At 42.3% G+C, this 14,020-nt stretch overlaps 1 protein-coding gene across 3 annotated transcripts in view; it reads left to right on the top strand.

Moving 5' to 3' along the window:
- ALG14 (ALG14 UDP-N-acetylglucosaminyltransferase subunit) overlaps window positions 1-14,020 on the top strand; it is a 101,334-nt gene that overhangs the window by 73,427 nt on the left and 13,887 nt on the right. The window contains exon 4 of one of the 3 annotated variants that reach the window (XM_045478366.1): window positions 4,953-5,090. The exons of 1 other annotated variant lie outside the window; for it this stretch is intronic. In XM_045478366.1, the coding sequence (XP_045334322.1) occupies window positions 4,953-5,078 (126 nt within the window). In that variant the 3' untranslated portion in view covers window positions 5,079-5,090. Of the gene's footprint in view, window positions 1-4,952; window positions 5,091-11,556; window positions 11,977-14,020 lie in introns of those variants that run through there. One more of the 3 variants, XM_045478363.1, reaches the window with a different exon arrangement.

Below are 14,020 nucleotides of genomic sequence, written 5' to 3'. Positions count from 1 at the left end.
ACCTTTCGACATAATGTATCCTTTACCTAACACATATTCTGTAACATGCCCCTTCCTATGCTGAACTGAAATTCATAGTTTTTTTGTTTTTTTTTTAATTTTTTTTCCAACGTTTTATTTATTTTTGGGACAGAGAGAGACAGAGCATGAACAGGGGAGGGGCAGAGAGAGAGGGAGACACAGAATCGGAAACAGGCTCCAGGCTCTGAGCCATCAGCCCAGAGCCTGACGCGGGGCTCGAACTCACGGACCGCGAGATCGTGACCTGGCTGAAGTCAGACACTTAACTGACTGCGCCACCCAGGCGCCCCTGAAATTCATAGTTAATATAACCCTCTCCTGTATCACAGAATTCCAAAAATGCAATGTAATGCCCTAGCTGTAATAAAAAGGAGAAATAAAAAGCAAGCGATTTGTCATCACATTACATGTTTTATAGTATCTCCAGGCATGACCACACCAGGAGATGCAGTCAAGGAGGTAGATGAGAATGTGGAGTCTGCATGATTAGGGCAGCTGCAGTGCAGACTGATGCAATGTATCATATGGTAGCTCGAAAACAGTGGGTTGTGTAATTATCTTTTTTCTTCCTTAACTTGTAACTTTTTTCTTTTAAAATATATATAACATAAAATTGACCATTTTAACCATTTTCAAGTAGACAATTCTGTGGAATTAAGTACATGCATGTTATTGTGCAACTATCACTGCTCTCCATCTCCAGAACTTTGTCAACTCCTCCAATTCTTGATGTAATTTTCTTAAATAGTGAACAGCTAGCTCTTGGGAAACAAAGCAATGTATAGTCTTTGCTCAATTCTCATGGTATTTCTAGTTGGGAAAATTCAATGTGTATATGAAACTTGCAAAAAAAAATTTTTTGTCCTTCTATGTGAAAGACGATTAGGGTATGAGCTCAAATACTTACCACCTATATGGACATCCAGTGGGATATAAGATAGTGCTTTGTTTTATTAAACAAATATCCCAGATATTTGTCCCAAATATCACAGAATGTCTGTATCTGTGGCACTTGTCTGCTAAGCACAAATAGTATCACCACCACCACCACCACCCCCAGGTCACTATCACAACCAGAAATTATCCTATTAGTTGCCCGACACATTGCCACCATTAAGAATAAGACCACATGGTACGTAAACTCCGGGAAGGCAAGACCCAGTTTTGTTCTCTTGTGGCCTCCTTAGTACTTGGTACAAAAGGCACTCAGTGTTTGTAAAGTTGCAGTAGAGCAGATACCCAGGTATCCCTCAAGTGTCTGTAACTCAGCTTTTCTAAAACTGAACTGAAGTGTCCTCTTCCTCTTCTTTACCCCCACTCCCAACCTGTCTTACCTCCATCGTTGTCAGTCTTTACAGCAGTCTAAAACGCTAGCCACTATAGATTCCTCTCCCTCCCTGTGCACATCCAGCCAGTTGCCATATCATTTTGCTTCTGCCCTTCCTAACTCTGGTGGCCTCTATTTCCCCCACTCCAGCCTCCCTCTATGTCTCCACTCGGCCTCTTGTAATCTCCTTGTTTCCCATTCCCATACTTGCCCCGTCAAATACACGGTGAACTCTGGCGCCTCCACACACATGCCAAGCCCTCCGTGCTTTGGGAGAGTAGCTTCCTATGCCTGAAACAACGTTACCTTTTTCACCTAGAAAAACTCTACGTCCTGTGTCAAGACCTGCCTTCAATGTCTCCTCAGCTCTCAGACCTGAGACAGAATCTGTGTCTCTGTTCATATCTTGTTGTGGCTTTCTTGCATTAAACTTTATTTGTCCACATGCCTGTGGTCTCTGCCAGACTGAGAGTTCCTGGGGCCGAAGCTAAGTGCTCAGGCTTGGGAGACAGTGGCTAGAGTTTGAATGCCACCTGATTTAGCAGTCCTGTGGTCTTGGGCAAAGTCGTTAATCTCTTGAAGCCCCAGTTTTCTTATCTGTAAAATGGGGATAATGTAACGCTTATAAAGTGTTTAAAATAAAGCTTGAAATGTTAACCATTATCATGGGCTTTGTATCTGCCCAGCACCTCAAATAAGCATCGTAGAGAAATTGTTAATCAGCCATTTTGAATGAAGGAAAGAAAGAATTGCTACTATTGTCAAATTTGAGATTTTATTAGTCACAAAAGCGAATGTTCTATTTGGCAGTTATAGCCAATTTTGTCATCAGTAAAGTTAACCTTGGAAAAAAATATTTTTAAGTGATCTATTTTCCTAACCTTTTTAGATGCATTAAAAAGCATTCATTCTGAAACAGTAATGTGAAAACTCCTGGGCTTGTAAAGTCCATATCTGCTGTGGAAAAACTATATGCCTACAAACTCCCATGTTTTAGACCTTTGGCTTATGTCTTCCGAAATGTGAAGTGCAGGGAACGTCCACTTCCTCATACTAATCTGGAACAGTAAAGAACAGCCAGCACCACTGGTTTGGTGAGCTGAACTCAGTAACTGCCCTGCGGCTGTCTCACCTTCAGTTAAAAATACATAGTCATATTCAGCTTATGGCTCAATTGTTTCCTTGCTTTAAGAAGACTTTCTTTTCTCTGTCTCAAGTCCTGCTTGCAGTCTGAAGCTAAATCCTAAATTTTAAAAACTTCCATAGCTAATACTCTGCTAAATGTTTAAAGCCTGACATTTAATCTCCGAGAACTGAAGCTCTCTGATTTCACTGTTTGCAGCTAGTAAATGTCACTCTAAACATTGTTGCTTTCACTCACACTTAAGCGCTTTCATCTGCAGTGGGTGCAGCATGTCAGAGAATTCTTTGTGTGCCACTCCAGCCAGGGGAAAAAAAGACTCAGCCCGGCCTTTAAACGGAGTGAAAAAAAACTGCTTGGAAGGCAAAGACGACCCTGTTTTTATATGGTGTTTGTGAACACACAATCCTGAATTCTACCAGATACTCTTAAAAAGCAACTATATTAGCTCAGCCTGAACAGGGTCCCCGCTGAGATCATACATGGTTGCCAGCCAGACAGCTCCCCACTCTTTTGTGACTGGAGGGGGACGGGAAGGTAGGGGAAAGGGGTAGGGGATGCTGTCATTACTTTAATTTCACTTTTGCCTACAGGAGGAATCTTGTCATCTTCTGGCTCCCCAAACTATTTTCAACCTGGGTGTTTTATTTCTTAGTTCCTGAAGGCTACTGGCACACAGATTAGCTCTCACTTTTCATCATCTTGACATGAAATGGAAAATCAGTTTGTGGCTATTTTCATAGCCTGTGATTTACTTCTGTTCTTGTATCCATCTCCCCTTCGTGTTCTTTGTTTGGACATATTTTTATCTCCTGTGTCTGTGGCCTTTTGTTCTGCTGGGATTTTCATGATCCGTCTTCCTTCGCCTGCCTCCTCCCCATTCCCGCAACCCCCCAGAGCCCTGTTGGGCCTTCGTTCTCTCTTGGTCCCCAGTTCCTTGCCCTGCCCCTTTTTTGCACTTGCTTCTTGCCCGGCTGCCTGTCTCTCCCGTCCCTGTCTGTTCCACACACTGCTGGTGCCACCTTCTCTACTTGTCCGTGTCTTCTAGGTCCATCTCATGTACCTACAGGGCTCCCTCAGTAGTGGCCCACGATACAGCTGAGAACAAGCAGACATGCTGAACCCACCCGTAACCACTCTTGTAGACGAATGGATTACCCGCCAAATTGTTAGGCATACATGTGTTTTTACGCCAGCGGATGCCAGGGCTTCCAGTTTCCTGGACGCCATGCAGAAGCATGAATTGGAACCTGGAAATAGAACATTCAACGAGAAGCACTAAAGTGGAATTTTAAGAAACCATGGGCTTTTCTGTCAGACATAGATTGAAGTTTCTGTTCTTTCGCTTATTATTTTTGTGGCTTTGGGCAAATTCATTCATTCATTTAACAGATATTTATTGAGCACCTATGATGTACCTTGTTTAGTTTTTAGGGAGCCAGTTAATAGCCCCCTGTCTTCCCCTTTTATGTTCATAACCAATTGAGAAATAAGACCTAGAGAGAAAAATATTAGCTTTATCGAGTGATGAAAGCCAGATTGGAGGGTGTGGCTTTGATGTGCAGCCACCCTAGGTTTACTAATCTTCTCCCCTGAATTAGACTGCAGGCCTGCCTCTCTTCTCTACCCAGCACACAAGCCAGTGTAGAGGGTGGGTGTGGAAGAAGGGCTAGCGGGAAGAGAGTGAAAAGGCCCATGGGCTTGGCAGGTCTGAGCACTCTTAGTCTGTTCTCCTAAACTCACTGCTCAGGCAAGCCTGGCAGTCCTCCTCCCCAGGGAAGGGTTGAGTGAGAAGGCTGAGAAAAAGGCACTTTACTCTCCCATCCAAGGAAACAGGAGGGGTGTTTCCCTCTTAACTGTAAGCATTACACTTAATCAGTGATTGCCATAGTAAGCAAAATTAATATTGCTGCTGTGTTTCTTCACCTGTAGAATACAGACAATCATACCTATCTCTTACTGTGGCCGTGGGGACTAGGATGACATGAGATACTATTTACGAAGAATATGAGTCCCTGTAAACTGTCCTGCTTTGGTCAGGACCAGCCTGAAGTACAAATGGTCATTCAGGAATCTGATACGTCTTTGTTGCCCTCTCTCTCTTCTCTTTCTGAGCCCTAATTTGGTCATTTCTCCCCTCCTCATCCCCATTAAAAAAAAAAAAAAAGTAGGAAGTGGGAATACTGGTCCTAAAGTTTTGATTTCCAATACGCACACTGGCCAGATCTTTTCTAATCCTGGCTTATGTGTTTTAGAAAAACTCATTAATTTGGACAAAGAAAGCATTTAGAACAATTAAGTCTACTTTAGAGCTACAAAACCGGTTGTACCTGAAGGGTCACTAAAGTACAATATGTAGTCACAAACAGGTATTATTATTTGTGAAATATATGTCTTGATTCCTCACATTTATTGTTGTTATATTAACTTCAGTGATACTCGTGTGTTTCTCTTTTACCATAGAAAATAATTGAGGTGAGCCTTGAAACCACAATGATGAAGCTAAGGAGTTTTGGGAAAGATCTTTCAGGGCATTTGGACTCTATGTTCAGCAGGAACATAAAGCAGGAGTCTGTTGACGATAACTGACAACACGATCAGGTTTGTATTTTAGGAAGAAGTCATGAAGCAGCACTTGGAGAGTGGAGTGGAGGAGCAGGAGGAAGCAAGCCCAGGAAAACAGGTGGGAGGCTCTGAGTGAGTCAGGTGAGAGGCTCACCTCAGGTAGTGGAGATCAAGGGCAGGGCCACATTGAAGAGGGTTTAGGAACAGAATTGGCAAGGTTTGGGTGAGAGGGGGAAAGAGAGTTGTATCAGATAAAAAGACTGTTTTTCAAAATTACAGGATTTCAAATGGTAGTCCTGCCAGAGGCCCTTTCCCAGCAGGATTAGAGGGTTAAAATGAGGAATCCAGCCTAGGAAAATAGTTGGAGCCAAAAGAAAGATGGAGTTGGCCAATAAAAGGGGTGGACCACTCCCCCAGGAGGGAGCTGGAGAAGGAACCCCCTGCCTAGCCAGAGCTGCAGGGTCTGGCATAACACAGTGATTTGCCTGCACTGACTGCAAAGAGAGAAGAGGAGAAAGGAAGGCAGAAAAAGTCACTCTGTTAGGGACATTTGGGGGCCACATGCTTTCGAGAATGTGAGGATGTTATAAACTCTCCTCACTCTTGCATAATTATGTCTACCCAGTTTTGTTTTGTTTTGTTTTTTCAAACACAGATCTAGCAAAAGTACTTCATTAGATACGTTGCTAGATGTTATTTGTATTGTGGACTGTATCTTTATCTCTGGGGTTTTTTTAATTGGATTCTTCTCTTGCCTTAAATTGCCTGGGTTAGAAAGAATTCAGTCCCTGCGACAGGCTCTCTCCTTGTAGTCTGTTTTTATAGGATGCTACAAGAACTCTTAGATTTTAAAAACAAAGATCTAAAAACTGAATAAGAAAAGATCAGTGAATACTCTTGCAAAGTGGAAGGGGAAGGAGAGGGGAATGATTTTATGGCTTTAGAACAGTCCATGATGTTCTTCTCACCCTTTTATATCTATATATTGTCTAAAGGATTTTCTTGATTGAACATAGTGCTCTGGTCCCTCGTAGCAGAGCATTATTGGCATATCAATGGTGAACATATGCTTTAAATTTTAGAAGTGATTATATAAGGCAGTGAAAAACTATTTCCTCTGTTGAAAGACTAAAACTTTTCTGTTCATTTCATAGTTTTTAAAGACACTCAGTATTGGAGTGGATAGTTTTTAACTAATGACATGTTACAAAGCTTTTGTTCTTATTTACAGAAGCAGTGTACAAAGCATTGCTGTTGTTGTTGTTGTTGTTGTTGTTTGAGGTATTTTGTGATGCTAAACTGCCCAGCACCACTAGAGATCCAATAGTGAATCAGCAATTTCTGCCAACTCTCCCTGAGACTTTTTTTAATGTTTATTTATTTATTTTGGCACAGAGAGAAATATGTCAAGTGCGCATACATGAGCAAGTGAGGGGGGCATAGAGACAGAATCCCAAGCAGGCTCCATGCTGTCAGCACAGAGCCCGATGCAGGGCTTGATCCCACAAACCATGAAATCATGACCTGAGCCGAAACCAAGAGTAGGACTTTACCAACTGAGCCACCCAGGCGCCCCACCCCTCTAAGACTTTTTCTGTGCACCCATTTTGTGCAAAGTACATGATAGGAGCTGAATACAGTACCGTGTTTATGGATTGTAGGCTCCCTGGTGGTTCACTCATCTTCCCAGGCCCCTGTGCCAAGAAAAATGCCAGGCATCATTCCAATTCCATATACATGTTAATTCACTTAATCCTTAGAACGACCCTATGAGTTAGTTACCTGCCGTTTTTTTTTTTTTTTTTTTTTAGCCCCATTCTGTGGCTAAGAAAATAGGGGCATAAGGAAAAAAATTGACTTGCCCAAAGTTTGATGACTACTAAATGGCTGAGATAGGATTCAAACCGAAATAGTCTGAAACTGCAGCATCCATACTGTAATCATTACACCGTGCTTCCCATTCTGCTCAGGCCATAACTGTTGAATTCGTGAAGAAATTTCTTAATAAAGTCATAGCAGGTTGAGAAGCCCAGAGTGATTGGCTGGTGGTAGCTATTACAACTGCAACGTGGATTTTAACACACTTGATTATAATTCACATCAAATTTAAACTTCGCGTCTGTCAGGTGTGTGAGTGCCTTGCTCCAGCTCTTCTCCAGAATTCCCCTTGCCAACATTTCCCCCAACCGAAAGTACCCCGGTTTTGTCTTTGGACCCAGCTCCTTGTTTCAAAGACTCAAGCCGCAAAGAGCTGGCAGGCGAGGCTGAATGGGCTGACAGTCAGTGGGGGCAGGAGTCAGGAATGACAATGTGGCTTGAAAGGCTGCATGGCACTCACTCTCCCTGGAAACGCTCTGTCAGACTCAGGAAGTGTGATTTAATCCTGGTGGAGATAATTCTATTTCATACCCTAGAGTGGATTTCTAACAGAATTTTATTTTCAGTCTCGCCCTGGGAAGCTTTACCAGTAAATAATTTGGAGGGCATTATATTTGCCCTGGTAGCTGAACTACACAAAATAAGGGTTTGTTCTTCTGCCAGCCTACGTCCTTTTCCCTTAAAAGGCTCTTCAGAGGGGACCTGAGAACCTGCTGCCCCGACAGAAGATGCCTGGACTGTGGCCCAGCAGTGCCCTCCGCAGGGTTTGGGGGAGGAGGGAAGACTGTAATGAAATCAAAAGAGCCACTGTTGATCTTGAAAGAACATCAGCTGTACCGATGACACAAGGATTCTTTTCCCCCGTCAGCTCTGAGACCCATCTTTTGGTATTTGTTGTGAGGCAACCCTAGGCAGAGAGACTAAGAAAAAAAACAGCAAATATGCATAAGGGACTGGCTGAGTTCTAAGTGCTTTGTAGGCCTTACCCCACTTAGTCCTTATGTCGAAAGCACTGCTTGAATCCCCCTTTTGTAGATGATGAAACTGAGGCACAGAGAGGTGAAATAGTTCCCACCAGTTCACACAGGTAGGAAGTGGCAGAGCCAGGATTCACTCCCAGGCAGTGTGACTCCAGAATCCATGCTCTCACCTCGAGTCATGCCCTTTCCTTGACTGTCAACTGCTCGGAGACGCCATCTTGTTCTCAATTAGACAGAAACTATTGTTTCAAAAAACAGGGGCTCCATATTTGAATTAGAAAACCCAGAGGTTTGGTATTCTCTCCAGAGTGGTTGAGAATCTCTTCTTTAACAAGATTTGGCTTTGGGTCAGGCAGGATATTTCTCAGATTACCTGCTAGATTAAAACCTGTCGCCCCTGCCCTGAAGATGACTGGCACAGCCCCGCTACTGAGGTCCCGCTTGTCCAGCGGGTCCTCCTTCCCAACAACCCAGGTTGTTATGCCAAAAAGCAAGCAGCAAACCATTCCCCACGTCTGCACAGATGCTCTTTTAGCCCAGGTGAAATGGGGCCCCTTGGCAGCTAAGATGACTTTGAGTGACAGAAGAGATGCTGCCTGGACACCTGCTACCTCCCTATTTAATGTCCCTTTCTGTCCTCAGGTGCCTTCTCTGTCTCCTGTCCTTACTCTCAGAATGCTGTTAACTAATCCTTTGTAAAGCATTAACTGATAATTAAGGAGCTAACTTCAAGTCCTTTAAGACAGGTCTCCTCCCTATCTTAGGCTACTTGATTTTGAAGAGTCTAGCCAACAGAGTTCTGGCAGTTCTCTCTGCTAGTAGGAAGCTCGGACTCACTAAAAAACTCCTCCAGATGAGTTCAGCTGCACTCCTGCCCCCAAAATGGTCTTGCAGGATGAGAGAGAGGATGGCCTTTGATGGATCACAGGTAGCCACATCTCCTTCTCCCTTAGCACACACAGACCCCTTTTGCAGGAATAAATGTAGTTGGGGTGCCAACCCCTTCTTATAGTATAGAACAGAGGTTTACAAGCTATAGTTTGCACCAGAATCACATGGGAGCTTGTTTCAAATGCATATTCCAGGATTCTGGACCCAGAGATTCTGCTTTAGAAAGAATACATTTTGGGCAAGTGCCCCTGGGTGAATGTGATATGGAGGCCTGAGAAATACTAGCATAGAGTCATCTCTCTACTTGCTGGTTTATTTTTTTTAATATAATTTATTGTCACATTGGCTTCCATACAACACCAGTGCTCATCCCAACAAGTGCCCTCCTCAATGGCCATCACCCATTTTCCCCTCTCCCCCACCCCCATCCACCCTCAGTTTCTTCTCTGTATTTAAGAGTCCCTTGTGGTTTGCCTCCCTTTTTTCCCCTTCCCTTCCCCCATGGTCTTCTGTTAAGTTTCTCAAGATCCACATATGAGTGAAAACATATATCTGTCCTTCTCTGACTGACTTATTTCACTCAGCATAATATCTTCCAGTTCCATCCATATTGCTGCAAATGGCATGATTTCATTCTTTCTCATTGCCAAGTAGTATTCCATCGTATATATAAATCACATATTCTTTATCCATTCATCAGTTGATGATGGACATTTAGGCTCTTTCCATAATTTGGCTATTGTTGAAAGTGCTGCTATAAACATTGGGGTACACGTGCCCCTATGCATCAGCACTCCTGTATCCCTTGGATAAATTCCTCGTAGTGCTATTGCCGGGTCATAGGGGTAGTTCTATTTTTAACTTTTTGAGCAACCTCCACACTGTTTTCAGAGTGGCTGCACCAGTTTGCATTCCCACCAACAGTGCAAGAGAGTTCCCATTTCTCCACATCCTCACCAGCATCTGTAGTTTCCTGAGTTGTTCATTTTAGCCACTCTGACCAGCATGAGGTGGTATCTCAGTGTGGCTTTGATTTGTATTTCCTTGATGATAAGTGACATTGAATATCTTTTCATGTGTCTGTTGGCCATCTGGATGTCTTCTTTGGAAAAGTATGTATTCATGTCTTCTGCCCATTTCTTCACTGGATTATTTGTTTTTCGGGTGTTGAGTTTGGTAAACTCTTTATAGATTTTGGATACTAACCCTTTATCCGATAGGTCATTTGCAAATATCTTTTCTCATTCTGTCAGTTGCCTTTTAGTTTTGTTGACTGTTTCCTTTGCAGTGCAGAAGTTTTTAATCTTGATGAGGTCCCAGTAGTTCATTTTTGCTTTTAGTTCCCTTGCCTTTGGAGATGTGTCGAGCAAGGAATTGCTGTGGCTGAGGTCAAAGAGGTTGTTGCCTGCTCTTTCCTCTAGGTTTTTGATGGTTTCCTGTCTCACATTTAGGTCTTTCATCCATTTTGGGTTTATTTTTGTGTATGGTATAAGTGATCTAGTTTCATTCTTCTGTATGTTGCCGTCCAGTTCTCCCAGCACCATTTGCTAAAGAGACTGTCTTTTTTCCTCTACTTTCTGGTTTAAAGGGGTCCTCTCTGAATGGAACTGGGATAAACTCATTGCTTCTCTCAGCCCCTGCTAAGGTACCTGTCTTCTGAGTCTATAATACAAGAGAGTCATTAGTGCAGTGAAACATACTTATTAACAAAACTCAGCTAACGATTGAAGTCAATAAAAACCTCAAAAAACACCCTGATTTTGATAAATGTGTGATGGACAATGAAAGGAAAATAACTTTTGAATACCTGAAAACAGAGTGAAGCACATGTTCTTTGGAAAACCTTGACAGCTTATTCAAGGTGTAGAGTCCAGGCTTGGCTGCAGAGTACCGTGTTTAACCACAACAAAGTACAACTACTTAATGCATCTAAGTTTGTTGAATATTATCATTTTGCCTCTGTTTCATTGTCTTAGTGTCTCTCTCTCTTTTACACACACACACATACACACACACACACACGAATACACAACCAGAATATCGGAAACAAGTGCTTTTATGTATCCTTTTGACTCAGAATTAAAGAATCAGATAATCCCCTATAAAAATTCATAAACATTTCTTTATACATAGGTTAAAGATATCGTGGGTTTAGTTCCAGGCCACAGCAGTAAAGCAAATATCACAATAAAGCAAGTCAAATGAATTTTGTTGGTTTCCCAGTGCATATAAAAGTCCTGTTTACACTCTACTAATATTCTGCTAAGTGTATGATAGCATTATATCTAAAAAACAAACAGTACAAATGCCTTTATTTAAATATACTTTATTGTCAGGGCGCCTGGGTGGTTCAGTTGGTTGAGCATCCAACTTCGGCTCAGGTCATGATCTTGTGGTTTATGAGCCCAAACCCAACATCGGCCGTCTGCTGGTAGCGTGGAGCCTGTTTGGGATCCTCTGTTCCTCTCTCTCTCTGCCCCTCCTCCACGCTTTCTCTCTCTCTCTCTCTCTCTCTCTCTCTCTCTCTCTCTCAAAAACAAACATTTAAAAAAATACACTTTATTGCTAAAAGATGCTACATCATCAGAGCTCTTAGTGAATTGTAATTTTTTTGCTGGTGGGGGGTTTTGCCTTGATGTTGACTGCTGCTCACTGATCAGGGTGATAGCTGTGGAGGCAATTTCTTAAAACAAGACAACAATCAAGTTTGACACATTGATTGAATCTTCTTTTCATGAATGATTTCTCTGCAGCATATGAGGCTGTTTGCAAGCGTTTTACCCACAGTAGAACTCCTTTCAATATTGGAATCAATCCTCTCAAACCCTGACACTGCTTTATCATGTAAGTTGATGTCATATTCTCAATCCTTTGCTGTCATTTCAACAGTCTTCACAGCATCTTCACCAGGAGTAGATTTCATCTCAAGAAACCACTGTCTATGCTCATTCATAAACAATTCCTCATCCGTGAAAGTTTTATCATGATTACAGCCATTCAGTCTCATGTTCAGGCTCCACTTCCCATTCTAGTTCTCTTGCTATTCTACCACACCTGCTGTTACTTCTCTCACTGAAATCCTGAGCCCCTCCAAGCCATCCATGAGGGTGGGAATCAACTTCTTCCAAACTCCAAATCATGTTGACAATTTGACCATGAATCATGAATGTTCTTAATGTCATCTAGAATGGTGAATCCTTTCCAGAAGGTTTTTAATGGACTTTGCCCAGGTCCACCAGAGGAACCATATATCTATATCTATATGTGTTGTGTTAGGCATGAAACAACATTAATCTTGTTCTATATCTTCCAGGCTCTTGGGTGACCAGGTGCAATGTCAGTGAGTAGTAATATTTTGAAAAGAATCTTTTTCTGAGCAGGAATTCTCAACAGTGGGCTTAAAATATTCAGTAAATTATGTTATGAACAGATGTGCTGTAATCCATGCTTTGTGGTTCCATTTCTAGAGCACAAGCAGAGTGGGTTTAGCAAAATTCTTAGGAGGCCTAGGGCTTTCAGAATGATAAGTGAGCAGGGTGCCTGAGCGGCTCATCAGTGAAGTATCTGACTCTTGATTTCAGCTCAGGTCATGATCTCATGGTTCATGAGCTCAAGCCCCACGTTTGGCTCTGTGCTGACAGTGCTGAGCCTACTTGGGATTCTGTCTCTCTCCCTCTCTCTCTGCCTCTTCCCCACCTGTGCACTCTCTCTCTTTCTTTCTCTCTCTCTCAAAATAAATAAGTAAACACTAAAAAACATATTTAAAAAAAAAAAATAGTAAGTGCGCATTGGCTTCAGCTTAAAGTCACCAGCTGGATCAGCTCCTAGAGAGTCCTCCTGTCCTTTGAAGCTTTGAAGCCCGGTATTTGAAGCCAGGTATCTCTAGCAGTGAAAGTCTTAGATGGCATCTTCATCCAATAGAAGGATGCTTTGTCTACATTGAAAATCTCATTTAGTGGAGCCCCCTTCATGACTTGACTTAGGTAGGTCTTCTGGATACCCTGCTGCAGCTTCTACATCAGCACTTGCTGCATTACCTTGCACTTTTATTTACTGAAATGGCTTCTTCCCTTAAATCCCTTGAAACAACTCCTGCTAGAATTAATTGCTTCTCTCATTTCCTACCAGTGTTCCTATTTTAGGAAAGAGTCATTAGTGTCGCCTTCAGCCTTCTTAGAATCAAAGAGAGTTGGGGTCTGGCTCTGGATTCGGCCTTGCATTAAGAGAATGTTGTGGCTGGTTTGATCTTCTATCCAGACCACTAAAACTTTATTCATATCAGCAATAGGATTGTTTTGCTTTCTTATCATTGGTGTGTTCCCTGGAGTAGCACCTTTAATTTCCTTCAAGAACTTTTCCGTTGCATTCACAACTTGGCTGGCTATTCGGCAACTTTTGGCCTATCTCGGCTTTCATCATGCCTTCCTCACTAAGTTTAGGTCATTTCTAGCTTTTGATTTAAAGTGAGAGACATGTGCCTCTTCCTGTCACTTGAACACTTGGAGGCTCTGGTAGGGTTATTAATTGGCCTAATTTCAACACATTGTGTCTCAGGGAACCAGAGAGGCCCGAGGAGAGGGAGAGAGATGAGGGGAATGGCTGGTTGGTGGAGCAGTCAGAACATAACATGTTTATCAGTCACGTTTGCTGTTTTATATGGGTACAGTTTGTGGCACCTTATTACAACAATTACAATAGTAACATCAAATATCATTTGTCACAGATTGCCATAATAAATCTAATAATAATGAAAACATTTGAAATAGTGCAAGAATTACCAAGATGTGACCCGGAGACCTGAAGTGAGCAAATGCTGTTGCAAAAACAGCACTGATGGACTTGCTCGATGCAGGGCTGCCACAGACCTTCAGTTTGTTAAAAACAAAAGCAAAAACAAAAACCACTGTATCTGCGGAACATAATAAAGCAAAGTGCAGTAAAACAAGATATGCCTGTAGTGCAAAAATAATCTGTGCGTAAATTATCTAAGGAGAACTGCTGACTAGATCATGAACACTATCACTTATCTAGTTAAGAGAGGGCCTTGAAAGAAGTCAGGAATTATATAACTGCTCTGATCAAGCCAGTTCTTCCTGTTTAGAAAGGGTACTCCCTTTTCTTATAAAAATGTTAACCATTTTTTTCTATTTAATCTGCTGAAAGCCTTGCCTAATCCATCCGAGTCCAGTGGCATGTTCTGGTCTGCCACTTATGTCT

This window comes from Leopardus geoffroyi, chromosome C1, assembly GCF_018350155.1.
Source record: "Leopardus geoffroyi isolate Oge1 chromosome C1, O.geoffroyi_Oge1_pat1.0, whole genome shotgun sequence".
Taxonomy (NCBI): Eukaryota; Metazoa; Chordata; class Mammalia; order Carnivora; family Felidae; genus Leopardus; species Leopardus geoffroyi.
Note: the sequence above shows the minus strand (reverse complement) of the source record. Positions and strands in the feature narration are given on the sequence as shown.